The following is a 20,006-nucleotide window of genomic DNA, read 5'->3' as shown; positions in this document are numbered from 1 at the left end:
TCTTTTGGTTGTGAAATTGAAAAAACGTACTACATGTTTAATGACATGAACTTTGTGAGAAAAAATGTAAATGTAATTGCTTCATAAATAAAGATTTGATACCAAGTGAGATTTTAAATGTTTCATCTACAAAACAAATATTTCATTGAAACTATATCTAAACATAAATTAAACTTTACAGCTCAAAGGAATGAACCCTCCAGTATAGTAATCATATATTTTCTTTTCTTTAAACGACAAAGTTAATTAAATATGCGGAAAAAAAAGAAAATGAATTAATACAAGCTAGCCACACGTAAGAAAAATAGATTCATCATACTCCCCAGTTTTAACAATATATTAAATACATTTATCTCTGTTGGACTTTCATTTCTGTAACATATAATCCTCTCAGCACATGGACAACATATGGAAACATTTATACAATAATTAATAACTGGATCACCTGGTATCTCACAGACATACATAAATGAACACATTGTATACAGCCATTATGAACAATGAGAAGTCTGTTGTGCCAGTTACGACACAAATACACAACAAATTATCACTGGCAATGTGTGAGCAGCGAGTGGGTAGCTTTGATACATTGGACAGCGAGATAAGGATGGCTGATGACAACTGAAGGATGGCTGCTGATCATCCTAACACAACTAACGACTGTGTGGGTGAACACACATTAAGCTGCAAGTTTGTGGGATGTTTGTTCTGTGATGAAAATGATGTGAACAACAAGACATGTGTCAGTGCTGTTGGATGGTCTCCCAAAGGCAGTTGGCTAGAGCATTGGAGGATTCCAGGGCACTCATTGCCGTGTAGTTGATGTGGCGCTCATGCTTCTTGATTAAACTGTAATCAGAACAGCATTTGTTAGTTTACAATAAACACATGACAGAATAATTTTGATAATTTCACTTGGCACTACTTTATTTATTGCATTTTTGATACTAAAATTATATTCTCATGCAAATGTCAGGCGTCATTATATAAATTCATTCTTTCATGATGAAAACTTTAAATCTTATAGTGCAGTCATTCATTCATTGCAATTGATAATATTGTGTAAGATAATTTATTAATTGATATGTGCATTTGTCTTGTGGTCTTAAGAAAATTCAGTAATTTTGTGGCATGTACAAAATAAAATATTTTCATGAATTAATCAGGTGTCATTTTGATTCTATTGAAACTGGTTTATAATCATACATAGAAGTGCATAGGACCAGTTTTCAAAATCAAATTTTATATATCTTACAACCATTGAAAATCAAGTTATTCCTACTATATATATATAACTCCTGTTGGTCTGAATCATGCGAGGGATCTTACTATGGGAGAAATCTGACCCGAGGAAAACCAGCATGGTCAAGCTTGTGACCCCGTACCTTTTCTGGTTTGTTTGAGAATCGAACCCTGGACACTTAGGTGAAAGGCAAAGCTTTACCACTTCACCGCTTGACCATCCATTTAGGGCCAGTTGTGAAAAGAGAAATTTAAATTATAGGAGTTCCTACATTCAGAAGATACAATTCAATATGGGAAGTGATAAAAAATTGTAAAGGTGGGAGACAAAAATGTGTGCTATCAGCGCTGCTTACTGACCTCCTTCCTAGGGAAGAGTATCGGGCTAGATTCCTGAGTACTAAAGCTGCGGTAAGTCTTATATGTTTGGTGACTGGACCTTCTCTTTGTTCCTGCAAATACAATCAAACACTCATCTCAAGATAACAGAATGTCTCATGGTATGATATCTTAATATTAAAACTGAACGATTCATTTTTCCTAAGTTAGTTCTAACAGGTGTACAACTACCCATAATTTGCAAGACCTCGATTTTCCAAAATCAAATTAATAAAGATTTTGTTTGTCGACCCAGTAAAAAAATTGCGATGTATTTCTTCATATCATTGCGGTGTTGGAACCACCAACAAAGTAAAACTCATAACGTACCTTTCAATTCATTGTCACAAGTGTAAATTCATCATAATCACTAACATTTAATTTCCCATATTATCTTGTTTAACTATGCAAGGTTATTTCTAATAAATTATGATTGACTGAAAAGTAGCCCCTTTAACAAACAATTATCACATAACATTTTCTTCAGGTGAGCAGTATGTGAGAAGTCTAAAACATGATTGGATTTTTGACTCACCACAAATTCGGGATAGGGCGGTTTAGGTGTGAAGCGGCGTATGGCTTGCCAAGCGGCATCCCCCGGGTAGACCAGAGCTGGTACAGTGTGAGGTTTTGTGCTGGTGGTGCCTGCATTTTGGGCCTGATGTCGCCGCAACTTAGCTGCCTTTAATGCAAGGTCAGAACAGTGATGATCCTGCAACACAGCGATAATTCAATCAACATTGAACAAATTCTAATCTACTCCTTGTTCAGTGAACAAATTCTAATCTACTCCTTGTTCAGTGAACATATTCTAATCTACTCCTTGTTCAGTGAACATATTCTAATCTACTCCTTGTTCAGTGAACATATTCTAATCTACTCATTGCTTTAACCTGCTGCAGAGTCTTACTTTCATGCACTGTTTAACTTTCACTGTTTGTTGGGTTTATTGTTCTGTCAAGTCAAGGTCACTTTAATACAAGGAGCAAATACTGATTTATCAATGATTAAACATCTCTGCATTGACAAACACATCCAACACTGGAACTTGTTTCGAAATGTAACAATCTTCCAATCTGACCCCTTTTGAACTCATCCCTATCAGTACAGGTATACCCACACTATCAGTACAGGTATACCCACACTATCAGTATAGGTATACCCACACTATCAGTACAGGTATACCCACACTATCAGTATAGGTATACCCACACTATCAGTACAGGTATACCCACACTATCAGTATAGGTATAACCACACTTGTTTATCAGTAAAAATATTTAACCTCACTTGCATAGAATTGATTTTCCAATTTATTCATTTAATTGATTTTTCCCACACTTATTGAAATAGGAATTTCTCACAGTTATAAGAAAAGTTTTTTTGATACTATAAATAAATTTTTCAAAACATTTTTTTAATCAGATTTTCCCACTTATATTAAATGTACTCTCTGTATAATATCCCATTTTACCACCTTAATATATAACAGTTTGTTTGAATGCATAAAAATTCACATTTCTGTTTTGGCAGCCTAGGGCATTCACCAAGACAGAAAGCATTTTTGAAAGACTTATTGCCACTTCTCCAAATCCCTTTTTATGTGTCATATACTAGATTAATCATCCAAATAAGCCAGATGTGTACGAATGTAGCATTGATACCCTTTAAGGCAACTTCTTGACCTTGTGAATGCTATGCTAACCAAAACCACATAACATCTCAGTCTCACTGCCCCTCCTTTATCATTGCTAGATAAAATGCACAAGTTACTTATTTCAAAAATGGTCTTTTTGAGCGCAATGTTCAACAACCAAATTTCTTCATCTCATTAATCAATGGTAGAATATCATTACTCAGTAGTAGATAACCATCAAAAGAACTCCTTTATAGGCCAAACCCTGATATAATTACCTGTATGTGTGTGTACAGTGACCATCTCTTCCTTTGGAGCCTTTCACAACCTTCCCATAGACACACTCCATCTACATCTCTCACTAGATGTGTGGAGCAAACATGAGCAAACACACTCCGGGAGTTCTCAAAACATCTACAACATATCAAGGTGTTTGTCCAATCACTCATCATGTCGTGATATTTTTGTATCTTAATGTCAATCTGCATTGTAAAACTACCATCAAACTATTTTACTTTCATCAGCATTCATATCTGGTATATGTTTATCATACTCCAGCAAATATCTATCAGTGCTGTTGTACCATGTAGATGGATAAAATGTGAATTTTTTATCTGAAGTCTTTTCAAGATGTAATCTTTTTCTTTGACTTCAACTTTCTATGATACTTATTGATAAATAATTGTTAAAAAGAAAGAAAAGAAAAATCAATGACTTACCGTTTACAGTTGGCCCATTCACAAACGAACTCTGGACTGGGTGGGCTGGTGTTGGTGGTGGATGAAGCAGATGACCCCCGTGAATCAGCACTACCTGATGCATTTCTGTTGCGTTTCTTAGGTCGTTTTTCACCTGACTTTGAGCGGGAGGTATGACTGGATTTTTTGGCGCCTGTGGTTGGTGTAGATGAGGTGGAGGCGAGGATGGGGGTGGTAGCACTTTTGATGGAGTTGGTGGTGGCAGCCACTGCCATATGTATGCCCTGAACGGCAGTGATCATGGAATGTTTGTCTGTGGAGGAGTCTGTTAGGGATGATGCAACACTATCACAGCTGAGTTCACTGTCACGGGAAGCCTCTGGAGTAGGAACATGCCGCGAGTTGCACACATCTGTCACCTGTACTGAAGATGTTCGAGACTTGTCATCCTCGTACACTACAAACTGCCCACCAGTCAAGTCTAACTGACCACTGGGACGACTGTAGATGATGTTGTTACCACTTGTTTCCACTTTTACACCACTTGTGCTGATCTTAAATGTATTGTCATTGGAAATACTTCCAACATTAATATCCATGATAGTAGGAAAGGGCAGTCTGGCCAACGCTGGCTGGCCTACAAGAGGCTGCCCTAACAGGGGTTGGCCCATAATGGGCTGGCCCAACAGTGGCTGTCCTAATGGCATGTCCCCTATACTGATAGGCATCACCTGTACAATACTACCCACAGTCATGGTATTAGCACAAGGAATATCGTCCATACCATCCTGGGGCTTCAGATCACATGAGGCCACAGCAGCCTCCACAATGTCTATTTTGTTATCCTCACTAGTCTGTGGTAACACAGGTAAACTGTCAGTTGAGTCCTCATTCATGGGAATTTCTGGCTGGGAACAGCTGTCCTGCTCTAGAATCAAAACTGGATTAGTACCCTGATTCTGGTCCGGACATTGGTCATTTGCAGTCTCTTCCATTGGAACTTCCGTAACTTCATCAGGGGTCTGTGACTGGCCTGACTGACCTAATGGTTTCAAACACATTTCATTTTCTATGATAACTTCATCAGGATCCCCTGCTGGTTCACGAGAAGCACTATTTTCTCCAGTCTCCATTGTCTCCCCTTCCCCTGTCAGATTGAAACAAGCAGTCTGTTCACCAATGTTGTTGTACTCATCCTCTTCCTCTTCACTAGCCTCTTCAAGGATGCTCTTTATAGCCAGGACTTGCTCCGAGTCCTCATCTTCCGTTGAGTTTGTTACAGTTGTCGTTGGTAGATTTTCTACATTGGTTACTTTACCATTGATTTCTAAACAACCTTGTGAGTTGATGACCACATGGTCACCTTCACCTGTATGAATGACAACATGCTTCACATCCTCATTGTCCGCTGACTCTTCCATTTGTCCGTTCTCTTGTCCGATACCCATTAACCCATCATTGCTCAGCTCATAATCAATGCCATTACTGTGGCCTTCATACGGGTCCACCTCACCATTGGTAACATGATTCACCATAATGCCATTCATTTTTGGCATGACTTTTTCACTAAGTTTGTTCATGCATTCCTTTAGCTCTACAGAGCTCTGAATGTCCTCTTTGATGCCAGAGCAACTGTCTTCAGAATCCAGACCATTAGTAAGAACAGGTTCAGGAGTTGGAGAAGGGATGATTTCCTCCTGATATTCTGGGATACCATTCACAGCTGACACTTCCTCCACAACTTTGTCCTTTACCACACTTTCCTCCTTCGAAGGAAGGTCTTTCAGATTACTGTCCTCATTTTGAGGAGGGTGAGTGAGGATACCATCCTCTCTCTCCAGAAGAGATTCTCTACCTCCATTCTCCAAGATCTGTTCTGAATGGTCATCCATATTATTGTATTTCTCTATTGCCTCCTCATCACAGAGGAAGTTGTCCTCCACTCCTTCTCCTACACAATCATCAATGCTGTTCACCTCCATGTCATTGTAGCTTGCCTCTAGGTTTAAAGCTGCCCTAGCTGTTTCTGACATGTCTGACACACTCTCCAGCTGTGACACATTATCATCTTCACTAGTGCAGTCTTTGGCAATAGATGAGATTGCAGTAGTTCTGTCTAGGTTTCCCTCTGTTGTGTGGTTGTTGTTAGTATTGTTAATGTCAGATGACATACTATCCTCTGAATCTCCAATATCACCATTCAGTTTCTCACTCTGTAAAATGCCCGAGAAATTGTTCTGTGGTTCTTGCAGCACATTGTGGTTCTGATGAAATAAAGTTTGTTCACGAATTTGATTTTCTACTGTAGCAGAAGCCATGGTAGATTCTGGCCCAGCAGGCAAAACCATGGCCGAGATCGGGTTACCACTACATTCACTGGCATTCAATGTAGGTGGGTTCACAACTTGGTCCTGACTTTGGACACTGGAAATGATTTGACCTGTGTCACTAAGCATATTATTCCTTCTTTGACCTGTATCCAGTACCTGGTCATTGCTACTGGACACTGAATTAGTGTTGACAGCAGTATTAGGGACTATCATGGGGCCAGATTCCATGTGGGCATGTTGGATGGACGGTTGAGGGGTTGTGGTTACTGTTTTATGCATGCTCTTGATGCGGTCGAGACACTTGTTTTCAATACGTTCTATCATGGCCTCCTGTCCAACAGTGACCACATCCTTGGCGCGTTCAACTTCCCCACACACCTCCAGGTCCCCATCCATGGGATGAGGAGACTCTGGGTTGGAGGAGGGCAGAGCCTGGCCAAGGGATGGTGTGACTTGCGGTTTGGGGGAGAAATTCTTTGGTGAGGATGATCGAGATGAATTTGTACTAGGTGATTGTGTGCAACTTGGGCTATTGCCATTCTTCTTTGCTGTACGATCTGATTTCACTGGCCGTGATTGATGGGAAGTGACCACCTGTTGTTGGGAGGTAGGGTTACTGATTCCCATCTGACTAGACTGGACAATACACATGCTTCCAGAGGAGGGTGATGACTGAGACTGGTTGGACTGCGGACTGTCCACGCTGACCTGTACCTGGCCTTGTAGCTGACCAAGCTGGTCAAACTGTGGCAGAACAGTAGTGGTTCCTTGACTGCTCATCATGTAGGGATGCTGCAGCTGCTCCTGAATAACATTGCTCTGCTGGGTTGTGAAGGTCAGCAGCTGCATCGGGTTACTGGGGTCCATCTTTGGACATATGGGCACTGGCCCCGACTGGTTGTGTCGTAGCTTTTTAGCCAAAAGAGTTTTTATCATGCGAGTTTCTGTAGACTTTTGTTGCGGCTCTTGTACAAATACAGGGAAGTTGCCTTGTTGTGTAGGATCTGACTGACAGACCTGTTGTATAACAAATACAGGAAGATTCTGTCCTCCAGTAGCCATTACCTGCTGTGGTTGAATTTGCTGTTGTGGTGCTGACACATTGCGAGACTGAATGACCTGGGCATTGCCCAACGATGGCAGGGTGGATGAAGATGAGATAACTGGGGTGGATGAGTGATTACTAGTAACTGTTATTGATGGTGACTGATGAGGAGAAGGAGCTGGTTGGATCTGTTTCAATTGTTGAGAAGGCCTGGTAGGCGTTCTCTGCTGTACAGGTGGTGTGGCTTGTTGATTAGCTTGTATTTTGGATGACAACAACATAGATGTGGACGATGATATTGCACTGTTCTTCCCCGCTGTTGGTGCACCACCTACAGGAAGAAGGGATGGAGAGGCTTGTAAGGGAGATAACCTGGGAGGTTCCATGAGACGCTGTCTGAGAGTCGGAGTTTGAGTTAGGTCAACAGTTGCGTATGGATTAGATGCTGTCGAAGGAAAGGCTGATGGGTGCACAACACTACTACGAGGTTTAACTGAAAGCAAAATAGATACAACACAGAACTAAATAATACTCCAATAATTAGCAAAACCACAAGATGAAAATGCATGCAAAGCTTCCGTAATACAACGAATACAACATCAAACATGGCTATATGTTGCAGCAGACACCTTTAAGGTCCTACTTCTGCTCTATGATCACCTCATCAGAGTTAGCTTTCTTCCTATGGCAAAGTACAAGCTGGAGAAAATTGTGAAATAGTAATTGCTCAAGTGAAATTAGCAGTAAATCCTGATTGTCTGTATAAATCTGAATTTGAAATATCTTCTGATATATTATGTCAGATAATTAGGCTTAATTTCAATCATTTAACAATTTCTGTCTATGACAGCAGACTTTGGTCTACTTTGTTTCAATAACTAATGTAATCTAAATGTGTTAACTTTAAACACTTGCACAATCTGTATGTGAAACTTTACGAGTCACAATAAAAGTACACCAGGGAAGAAAGTTAGCTGTACAGCACAACATCAAGCAAAGAGAGGTCATCAAAGATATATGTTCACAGCTGCCAGTGAAGGTGATGTTGGTGATATTCATACAAATCATACCAGTATAATGCCACCACAGACTATTTTAGTTCATAGTTTCATCAGATATTGAAAGCATATTATTTTTTTTTAGAATTTTGAAACTTTTATTTAACCTGCAAAATCTACTTTTCAACAAATTTGGCCGAATATGCAAGCTCTGGTAGAGTAATATTAGCAAGCTCAATGTATTTATCTGTTGATCATGCCGATGATATTTCAGTATTTAAAGCAACCAAAGTGCTCAGCATGCAACATAAAATACAAATATCTGTTATCAATGTTACGTGTTATACCATCGTACCTATGTTTCTTAACTCTACTGGACCATGTTTTAGTCAAATCTTCATCAATAGATAATTGATCTTTATCAATAGATTATTGATCTTTAAACTATTAAAACATCATAATAACCAACCCCCTCCCCACCCCTCCCACTTCACTTGGTCCTGCCATTCAGCACTATAGGAAGAAAACTTTGATAATTTTATATCTCATCAATCTAATAGCTCAGGTTAAACTGATGCAGTGCACTCAGGTCAAGGGAGGCAATACAAACATTTTAAAGAATAATGATAGTCATCATGCATGAAAACTGACATTTTTCTTGTGCTGCTTAAACCAGATAAAGTGTATTACAAGTAAAGATGATAGAGGGTGTTAAGTTTTTTGTATGATAGCCTTCCTATGAAAGTAATAGCAAGAACAATCAATGATGTTAGTAATAGGTTGCGTGTTATACTCTAGTAAGGGAATGTGACACAAACACTTTCTACGTGGCACTGAAGAATTCTATAATGAGAAATATATTTCTGCTATGTTTAATGTGTACAGAAAAAGGTTTACAGTAATGATTCCCAATCCTGTTAGTAAGGATAATAGCCTAAGTATGACAAATTTTCAAATTTTGAGAAATTATCAAGAACAATGATTACAAAACATCATTTTGAAATAACAGCATCAACAAAATATATTGATGCACAATATTTTGATTAAACGAATTGAAATTCTGAAGTTCATAAATATCATCACCTTATAGGAAATAACAACATCCCAGATGTGATCAAACTAAGCAAATATTAAAAAAGTATATTATTTAACTTTCAACCAAATATCTAGGTATTTCATGATGGTGTTTATCATATACTAACTCAGTAAAAAATGGAACATTGATATTGCCCCTATTTGTTGTCTACGCTGAGTTTTTAAGGATAATTTATATAAAACTCTCAAAGTATCTCGGTCAGAAAATTGAACATTTTTTATCCGAATCAATGTATATCTACTCAAATCTTGAAAAAATTCAGGAAAATAATGTATACACTCTAGAACATCTAGTCACAACACTATGTGTTAATTTTAATAACCAAAATGCCATGCAAACACTGAATGTGCACTGTGTACAGTCAAAATTGCCTTTCCAAGATAGTCGCATGTAAAAATCACATTCTGTCAAATGTCAGGGGAGTTATCAATAGGCAAAAGATACAAGTCAAAAGTCACTGGATTTGTAGAATAAAGCAGTTTACAGAGAAAAATTTTCAAATAAATTGAAGAGAAAAAAGTGTGAAATCAATACTAATGTAAATTTTCTGTATTCACAAAATTCCAATAAAGCTTTAATTAATTGATAATATTGAGATAATTCATTTAATCATTTGATAGTATTGAAACTTAAGAAACCATTATTTCAGATACATACCTGAACAGTGAACAGCAAATGGTGGAGGATTGAGTTTCTTGACAAGACCTTTGTACACAATCTCCTGTGATCCATCCTCCTTACCAACTGTTACCATCTCAATCTTTGGGAACACAATTCTACAAAACAAAATCACAATATACTATCTGAATCTTTAGGAACACAATTTTACAATATCACAATCTTTTAACATCAGTTTTGTCTAATAAGCATATTTTGAATACTGAATCTTGATATCTACTTCCACCTGAAAAGTTAACTAAAACCAAACTATTTTGAAACTGAAAGAAAGTTTTAACCTTATACCATGATAAACCCAACAAAACAGTAAACAAATTTATCTTGAGCAAATATTACCATATGTTAAAGTTATATTTTCTATAGATTCTTAGAAAAACATACCACCATTTGTCCCAAAAGATAACCTACTCAGCAATGTTAACACCAAATCATGTCCAGTTGTGTGAACTTAATGTTGGTAATAGTTTTAGTAAAACATTCATTAGATAACAACTGATTCATAACTGGACTTGATTTAATTAAAGCCTGATACACAATATGTGAGCACTCTATGCATGGTTTCGTAAATTTCTGATGCAAATTTTGCAGATAAGTGAATTCTTTCTCAAGACAAGTACTCTTAACCCGCCCACTAGTCACAGGATTGCTTTTGAAAGTTTTTGCCAGGCCCTTGGAAGTGAACATACTTAACACAGTTGAGGAAAGCCTGGGCTGGTAAGAGCTGTGGCAGAGTGTACTTCTTGGAGAAGGTGATATATTCTGCGTAGAGATGAAGTTGTGACAGGGAATCACCGCTGTCTTTTACTTCAAATGCACTTTGTAACCTGAAAGAGATTGAATTTTATGTGAAAACATTAAAGTATCAGTTAAAGGTTACACTGTTGTAATTAAGTTATCTGCTACAAAGCACTTACTTTTGTAGTAAAAATCAGACTTCTTTCCCACATTAAAAAGTATTATCTTCATGAAATTATTAAGAATCAGGAAAGTCTTTAGATCATTATCAAACTATAGACGTCTACTAAAATCTACTCACCAATTGCATGTTGTCGACTCGACATCACAGGTAGCTGGTACATTTTGTTTCAATGCTGCACCTTGAGGAGCATTTTCTACAAGTACAACATTAAAAAAGTGTGAAAATGCAAATTAACATTTTTTTGGCTCATGACTTTATGACAAATTTAATTCATTAACGAGAGACCCTGATCAAAATTAATTGTCATTACCTTGATACTCATGTACAGAACACTGCAAATATAACAACAAGAACAAGGCAAATGCCTCCATCACTTTATAGTAAATGTTTATACTTTGTATACTCGAATATTAAGATATAGCTCTTTCAAGTAATTATTAAGAATATTCTACCAAAAGCTTCAAATGAATAGAACTTACTTTGTGAAGGAAGCATGGGTTGTGAATTGGCTGGGGCAGGCTGATCCCCCGAAGGTTGGGGAGGGGGACAGTATTCCACAACCTTGATTCCCACTAAGGAATTGGGTCCATATGCTTGTGCTTCTATTGTCAGCAGCGTCACCAAGAAATCTACAGCAAATAAAACCATACTAAACTTAACAAGTTATTTCAGAAGAAACATAAAGAAAGAACTTTTATACTATAATAGAACTCAACTAAAAATAATTAAATTTACAAGTTAACAGTTTCCACTTTCAACACATCTTTGTGTCCCTGCTAAAGATATCAATATGACAATGTCACTTTAACACTTAGCCATGTGTACATACCAACAGCTCTTTTGACAGCAGCAATCTTGGTAGCGGAGTGTTCACCGATCTCAGATAATTGGTATAGAGCTTCCAGACTATGAACAATGATCTGGATGTCATACACTCCCAGAAGGCGAATCACATCCTCATAGATACGATCATCCAGGCGCTCTTCCAGTATCACATCGTTTTCATCTTTCATACACAATTTACTCAAGATCTCCAGACCTGTATAGGGATACATGTTGTTTGTTAATGATGAACTACTGAAGGAGTAATAGGGGATAGATATAAACTCTTATAACTTTTCTAACTAGCTTGCAGAGAGCTTTTTATAGCCACTGTCCATCTTGGTCATCCTAGTTGGTTGATGCTAGGTGGTGTGGCAACAAAACATTAACTGACTAATTTGACAGCCTTTTAGTAACTGGTGTATTTGTATGTTACCTAAAATTTCTGAAAATCAACTTTCCTAGAATATCACCCAATAATTAAAAATGCAATAAATGATCAATGTTTATTTTGAGAACAATAAACTGCCATCTTTAACCATACTTAAAAAGACAACACCCATCCTATCAAAATGAGATGCCTCAGCATATGTCAGAAGCCAGTCAATATTAATTTCTTAAGGATTATTCTGAAAGATCAATCTCTCCTAGCAGGTCAACTAGTTGGTGCCAAGTGAGTGCCATTCAAGCAGACTTATGTGATTTCCAGATTTCCTTTAAGGTTGGTTAAACATATTTAGTGTCTTGAGACTGGCCATAAAGCCTCTATTTAATGTACAATGGGACTGTGGTAATAATCTTATAATAACCTCTGACAACATCCAGCTTATCCTCAGCAGACAAACATCTACAGATCAGATTTAGCACCATGTCTGTTTGTTCCTTGTCTGGGATCAGCACCATCTGTAAGGTACACAAATCCTAATTAGCAACAGTAATGAAACGGCTACCAAAACAATAAATCTATTCCGTGATAGATAATGGATTTAGATTCTTCTTCGACAAAATGTTTAAGGCCAATGTAACCCCTCTGACCAAGGCATCTGAACTGGAAACTTTTATCTTCAGTAACAACTTTGCTTTAAAATATACAAATGTAATTTTTACCGTTTTACGTGAACAGATTTAGCAGATAAAAATTACAAAGTTTGATTGCTTTGATACTAATAGATTTGACAAATGTGAAAATACTAATTGTTCAAATCATTATTCAATTCATTATAGTTTTGAGGTGGGATATGGTGCCAGGTGCATTAGTTATTTATTCAAGACAAAAAACCCAGTGAATCACACTTTGTTGTCGAGTTACCTTTTCTGCCAGATTCCCGAGAGTATCCAGTGCCAACGGTCGCAAACATCCATAGCTACTGTGTATACATAACATCAGAAATCTGGAACAAAGTCAACAAAAGGTTGAAACAAACAATTACATTTCTACAAAACCTACAGTGTTTATCTCAAGCAGAAAGTGAATGGTGTCTAAAAATATGTACTAATAGAATGTTAAAAGATCACTCAATTCTTCAAACAATATCTAAAAGTAGTGTTTTTTGTTATATATTTTTTTATATTCTTACTTACAAGTAACAATTGATCATTTTATTTCATAATTACTATTTAAAGAAAATATACAACATTTTCATTTTTTTCAATTCTATGACAGAAAAATTTCAAGTAATTTTAAATTCAAAGATACAGATTTTCTATTAGTGTAAATATAAACTTCTGTTAAATATACCACAAAGGTTTAGATCATACTTATATCTACAGTCAGCTTTTAACTTGAAAGCAAATAATCATGATCATATTCACCTGAAGACTAGATCATTTGAAGACATAAAAGTGGCATTTTCTTCCTCAAAAGATAAATTTCTCAGAATGACAGCCAGCTGAAAGACAAATGAAAGACAGATGCAACATATGACCTTGGAAAATGAGGAGGAGAAATGAGGGAATTAAGAATGGAGCACTTTAATAGCACACTCACAGTATTCAAAGAATATTAGCAAATCAGCCAGGTCAAAATAGTAAACTACCTTTGTTAAAATGAAATATAAAATCAATATCCTGTACAACCTAATGGTAATAGTCACAGTGACTTTGACAAGGATAATACTATGTCTCCCTTACAAGTAAAATATAACATCAATATCCTGTACAACCTAATGGTAATAGTCACAGTGACTTTGACAAGGATAATACTATGTCTCCCTTACAAGTAAAATATAACATCAATATCCTGTACAACCTAATGGTAATAGTCACAGTGACTTTGACAAGGATAATACTATGTCTCCCTTACAAGTAAAATATAACATCAATATCCTGTACAACCTAATGGTAATAGTCACAGTGACTTTGACAAGGATAATACTATGTCTCCCTTACAAGTAAAATGTAACATCAATATCCTGTACAACCTAATGGTAATAGTCACAGTGACTTTGACAAGGATAATACTATGTCTCCCTTACAAGTAAAATATAACATCAATATCCCGTACAACCTAATGGTAATAGTCACAGTGACTTTGACAAGGATAACACTATGTCTCCCTTACAAGTAAAATATAACATCAATATCCTGTACAACCTAATGGTAATAGTCACAGTGACTTTGACTAGGATAACACTATGTCTCCCTTACAAGTAAAATATAACATCAATATCCTGTACAACTTAATGCATAATGAAAGAGCATCCCTTTGTCTTCTAATAAATGATAGGAGACATTGAAAGATTCATGTCACACTGTTTTTGTACCTGTAGCACTCTTTGTCCCTCCAAGTCATGTCTGCCCATGTCACGACCCAGATTTAGTATCTCTTCACCTATTAAGGATTCTAAAATGAAATAAAAGTAAAAAATTAAACACAATTGAGGCATATCAATATATCACAATCTGCTTATGCAAAAGAAGCTATAAAAGAACTGGTTATGATAGAAACCACCATGCTATTTGACCATTATATTATCTATGCCAAGAGAGTTCATCAGGTAAGCAAAGTGTCCAAACTTGACAGAATTCATTATCTACTTAGAAACAGCTACATGAAATGCGCTTTATTATGTCTGGAAAACGCTTTCTCCCATTTTGATGGAATTAAATTAGATGCAAAGTCCAGCAAGAAATCCAATAGTGCTAAACCTAAGTCTAGCCCACAATATTGGCCTCAGATACCAGTACACCATATACTAGTAGCATAGCAGGTACGGGCATGTGCACATATGAAGTCTGATGGGTCTTGGGACTCAAGATCCAAAATAAGCCTGTGACACTCCACCATACTTAATGCATATGCACACAACATTTGGCAATTCAATAAAGTATTTCTCCAACCATGATGAACGACAAACAGTTAGTAGTCCCTAACAAATGAGTTAAAAATTCAAGTAGATGAGAACATAAACTCAGTAAAACTGGTTACAGTGTATTCTTATTTACTAATCACCATTATCCAAACTAATGAGGATCCACTGCAATAATCATTAGAGAATCATAATCTAATATTCTATTTATATGAGCAAGTCTTTTTCTGCACACAGAAAGTTTGATGTATAAAGCAAGTTAATGTACTTCCCATTATAACAGTAAATGTCAACTCCTTGCGAGACAACCATTAACATCACTCACAGCAAGGTTGCTATGGTAACTTACTTCTATTATAATTCCGTGAGGTTATAATCAATTTCTTAGCTTCTGAATCTTTGACTGTATCATACCAAAACTGAAAAAAAAGGAAAATGTGAAATACATCAATAAGAAAACCATGAAAGATGAGTAAGATCTAAAAACTTTTTAATGAAAATCATATCAACACATAATATTTTCACCTAAATCAAGTTTCAATATGAGATCACAGATAATTCTTCAGTATCTAAACTTCCATCTTTAGTAGCTACACTTGCATCTTCAGTATCTTAACTTTAACACAGAAATTCTTTGTAAAAGATTTTATTATTTTTTTTTTTTGTAAAAAAGGAAATTAAACTGCAGCAATCATATCTTTTAGCTTTCAACAGATGCCATTTGTAAATTGACAGCCTAGGAAAACATGTTTCTTCAATATACAAAACTTTAAACTTCCAACTGACAAGCAAGATCTGAACCTTACATATTTGACATTTAGTACAGAGCTAATATTATTCCTCCATAGACGATCCAAGATCACAGACCTGACAGACATGACAGACCTAACTGTAAATTTTCTTTAAATAAAACTCACATGTATAAAATCTCTATGCAAATATTTTGTCCAGTTGGATTCATACACATCTTCTAAAGTTTCGCTCCCTGAATAAAAGAGAAATAATGGCTATAACAAAGAACTTTATAAACAGCACAAGATTTGAGTCTTATTTCACAAATTAATGAGCAATTTTTAGTGTAAGCCAAGGGCAAACATAACTAAATATCATTCAATCACAAGAAAGTTCTTGAAGCTTGCATATGCATTACAATACTAGACATATTAGATAATTTATCCTTGTCAATAAACAGTAAACTTGCCGTATCCTGTATGGCTGTACTCACCTGGTACAAATATGCCTATATGAGCCATTAGAAGGTTGAGAAGATGGCGGGATTTTTTCAATCGTAACACATGTTTGCCCTCATTGGATAATAGAGTACACACATTGATGACAAAGTCAACCTCGTTTGGAAGGCCCGACATAAGTGCTTTTTCCAATTTTTCATAATCACTAATTTTGACGTAATCTGTTGAAAACCCATGTGATTGGCGAAGAGTTTCTGTAATTTAAATGAAAAAAAAAAAATGAATAAAAACAAAATAATGTAATACTTTTTTATCTTCAGTATTTTACTCAATCTGACTTCTATAATAACTTATTCATAAAGCAGTAACACTGTTTGATACTTAATTTTCCAGCTTCCTTTAGCTGTAAGAGCTATGAAGAGTACAATTAGTTCTGACTTTTTTCTGATGACAATTTCGTTTTCTGAAGAAAAAAAATTGATATAATTTATTACTATAACGAAAGAATACATTTTACATATATAACACAAAATACTAATGGTTTTCTTTGACCTGCGACCCCGGTCCACCTACCTGGTACCCTGTGTTGGCTGTAGTTGTACGAGCTAGGGATACCATAAATAGGCAGGCAGATCTTTTTACGGGCTGGAGTATCGCCTTCATCCTCCACATACTTGCTGTCTGGGTCTTGTCCATGGAAATGTACCTTCTCATATTTGTCCAGATGTCTATGTAACAAATGTTTTCCTCTTTAAAAACTCTTCCTTACAAAGTTATGTACTAAAATTTACTTCATCAAAGATAGATATTTAGTTCAGGACCACATTGCGGACAAATATCTATAACAGTAATCAAAAGTATACAAGAAAGTGAGCACATGTGATAAAAGTCAAGAAAGGTGTGAAAGACAACTGTGTGGTCTGTTTTATCTCAGTGAATGCTGGCAATTAATACAGCTGTACTTAAATAACACAACAGTAGAAAAGAATATGAAAACAGGCATATACACCTGTATATACCACTGTATTTACACATGTAGACTATAGGCCAAACATACAAACATTTACAACTATGCACTGATGGATTTTGTTATTTTCAGATTTAAAACACTAATAAAGTCTTTCTTTTCTCAATATCTGACTGTTAGTCTTTAATAAGGAATGTATCCAATTTCATAATCAATATCACAAATATCTATTAAACTTTGCTTCTTTTATTTATCTTTATATTTGATCAATTTTAGTCACTCTTATTTATATTCCTGTATTCATATATACACCATCATTAACATACTTTAGTACATGTGTAGTTTAATTAGTCACAGGAAATTTTGATAGATCTAGACAAGACTACTCTTTCATCTGCAGTTAGTGCGATTTCCATGATAACATTAAATTTCAGACAATTTGCTGATAGGCAGAGAAATGTGAGAAAGAGCCATTAAACACACTGGCTAGGCCTTGCCTGATAGAAATTCTTGCATGTACATGTAAACTAAATATATAAATAAAGTTAACTGGACCTGCCACCATGTACTGCTTTGATGATAGTAAAATCAATGTTAAAAGGTTTTGTGAAGTCTGAAGAGTTGGGCACTTCCTCCACACAAAACGTGCCCTGCTATAAGGCCTCGCCACTTAATCAATCAACATGCTTCAGCACATACGATATCCCTGTAGGTTTACTTCCATCCTAGACTCAACTTTTATTAGAGAGGCATGTGTTTAAATCTTACAACATATACATATATTTTCTACCAACAGCTGACTGCCTGTACCTTTAAACACAGATAATTAAAATCCTGAAGACAATTTATAATCTTGTAGTACGGATGATTAAGAATAATGCATTATGTATATAGCAAAAACATTCTTTTTGTTCACATAATGATAAATTTATAAACATAAAGCCATTTCTTGTCATAAGAAGACTTATAAGCAATATTATTATTTCTTACTTGCTTTACCCAGAAAACCAGATAAACATGGAGAAAATAAATATAAAAAAAATACCACCACACCTACTCATTTCACGCATACTCACATAAAAAGATTTTGCAGCTGTATTGGGACATAGCCAGACATTGGGAAAATTTATAAGAGACAACCTGGGATTTATCTAATCTAGCTACACCTTCAATTTCTTGTCTTTCAGATGATTACGTAAAATGAAATTCTGATAGATACTCTGGTACCCACATACAATGCTCTTGCAATATCAAATTTCTTTAAACACATTATCAGATCTAGAGATTTAAAAAATTTCTAACAAGTACATTATTGTATGTATAAATAGTTGATAATAAAACCTCACTAACCTGATGTAGATTTGTTTAATGGCTTGGGTTCCATTACTGCAGCATTTGGGTATGTGGAAGTCTCCCTGGATCTGTTCCCACAAATCTTCATCATTAACCTACAAGATAAATACACAGCTACAATACAAGCTCTCCCACCCTGACAGCCTTTCTTTGTCATTACCGCTAACACAGACATATCATCTTATACAGCCATGAAGACATGTTCATCTCTGAAGAAAGCCAAGTTATTGATCGCTTTACTATTCTTTATTATACATATAACAATTTTAGTTGGTAAAAAAAGTATTCCTGTCTGTTCATATGCAAATGTAGCTAGCCACACTGCGGGTTTATCAGACCACTATCTGCATACATGATATACATTTATGTAGACATCGGTAATAATATTTAATGTTGGAACAACATTTGGTAACAGGTAATATCTTACACTAAATAAATTCAATGATTTTGTATCTACTACTTGTACTCAGTCTGTAAAGTGGATTGATCATGCACTTGTAACTGAACCAGTAACACAAATGCTGTTAGCAGATTGTAAGCTTTAGGAGCACGCATAACCACATCATTTGTACTTAATCAATAATTCACAAATGCCACAACAAGATTAACACTGATGTAAAATCCTAGGTTTCTGTGTAGCTGAAATGTTTAAATCCTGGCATGTGTGTGTGTATAATAGGATGTGAACAAACTAGTTTCAGTTTTCATCAAACATGATCATCAAACACTATACAACCATACTATCACACATGTAAAATATGAATTTACCATGTGAAAAAACTGTTTATTTATAATCTGCATCACATGTGTTTTAATATCATGCACATCTCACTATAAACTAAAGATGACTATATGACATGTATTTGTGATCAGTACTGTCTTGTTTACACCTGTTCGTTATTTTATAATCAACTCATTTTACTGGCTAATTACACATTCCACATCCTTTCTTATCTAGAATATATATAGCTTTACAAAGGAGTATTTAGCATTATCTAATTCCAAACTGTGAAAAAAGTTACTTTTATATATATATATATATATGAAAAAAGGTGTGTCTATATATATTATTTATATAAAAGTGATATATCAACCCCATACACAGTTTAAGTTAAAAGGCTTTCCATAATTTAATGTAAATAAATTCCGAACCAGATTTTTTTGTGTGTACATGTGTACACCTGATCAGTGTTGGTGCTTTGCCATACTGAAGTAGGATGTCACTGGGTAATCTGAGCTAGGGAGATATTTCATTATATAGAGACGGAAAAGATGACACAACCATGCAGAATACATTAGCTGTCACACTTCGATCTCTGTCAGCATAATCACTTAGCTAGGATATA

The 20,006-nt window shown here is 35.7% G+C and overlaps 1 protein-coding gene across 2 annotated transcripts in view; it reads right to left on the bottom strand.

Annotated features, from left to right (window-relative positions):
• Window positions 1-20,006, bottom strand: part of LOC132555875 (AT-rich interactive domain-containing protein 2-like) — a 41,254-nt gene continuing 21,248 nt past the window's right edge. The window contains exons 3-21 of one of the 2 annotated variants that reach the window (XM_060220239.1): window positions 18,658-18,755; window positions 16,914-17,068; window positions 16,376-16,594; window positions 16,068-16,135; window positions 15,500-15,569; window positions 14,605-14,684; window positions 13,655-13,731; window positions 13,152-13,233; window positions 12,652-12,745; window positions 11,850-12,059; window positions 11,500-11,649; window positions 11,138-11,213; window positions 10,788-10,925; window positions 10,081-10,199; window positions 3,976-7,822; window positions 3,535-3,670; window positions 2,156-2,332; window positions 1,603-1,694; window positions 1-849 (exon numbers count right to left, since the gene is read on the bottom strand). In XM_060220239.1, coding sequence (XP_060076222.1) covers window positions 744-849; window positions 1,603-1,694; window positions 2,156-2,332; window positions 3,535-3,670; window positions 3,976-7,822; window positions 10,081-10,199; window positions 10,788-10,925; window positions 11,138-11,213; window positions 11,500-11,649; window positions 11,850-12,059; window positions 12,652-12,745; window positions 13,152-13,233; window positions 13,655-13,731; window positions 14,605-14,684; window positions 15,500-15,569; window positions 16,068-16,135; window positions 16,376-16,594; window positions 16,914-17,068; window positions 18,658-18,755 — 5,994 coding nt within the window. In that variant the 3' untranslated portion in view covers window positions 1-743. The remainder of the gene's footprint in view (window positions 850-1,602; window positions 1,695-2,155; window positions 2,333-3,534; window positions 3,671-3,975; window positions 7,823-10,080; window positions 10,200-10,787; window positions 10,926-11,137; window positions 11,214-11,499; window positions 11,650-11,849; window positions 12,060-12,651; window positions 12,746-13,151; window positions 13,234-13,654; window positions 13,732-14,604; window positions 14,685-15,499; window positions 15,570-16,067; window positions 16,136-16,375; window positions 16,595-16,913; window positions 17,069-18,657; window positions 18,756-20,006) is intronic. The other variant, XM_060220240.1, reaches the window with a different exon arrangement.

This window comes from Ylistrum balloti, unplaced genomic scaffold (assembly GCF_031769215.1).
Source record: "Ylistrum balloti isolate Yb309-2 unplaced genomic scaffold, AGI_CSIRO_Ybal_v1 Utg370522, whole genome shotgun sequence".
Taxonomy (NCBI): domain Eukaryota; kingdom Metazoa; phylum Mollusca; class Bivalvia; order Pectinida; family Pectinidae; genus Ylistrum; species Ylistrum balloti.
The sequence above is the reverse complement of the archived record's forward strand: the minus strand, read 5'-3'. Positions and strand labels throughout refer to the sequence as shown.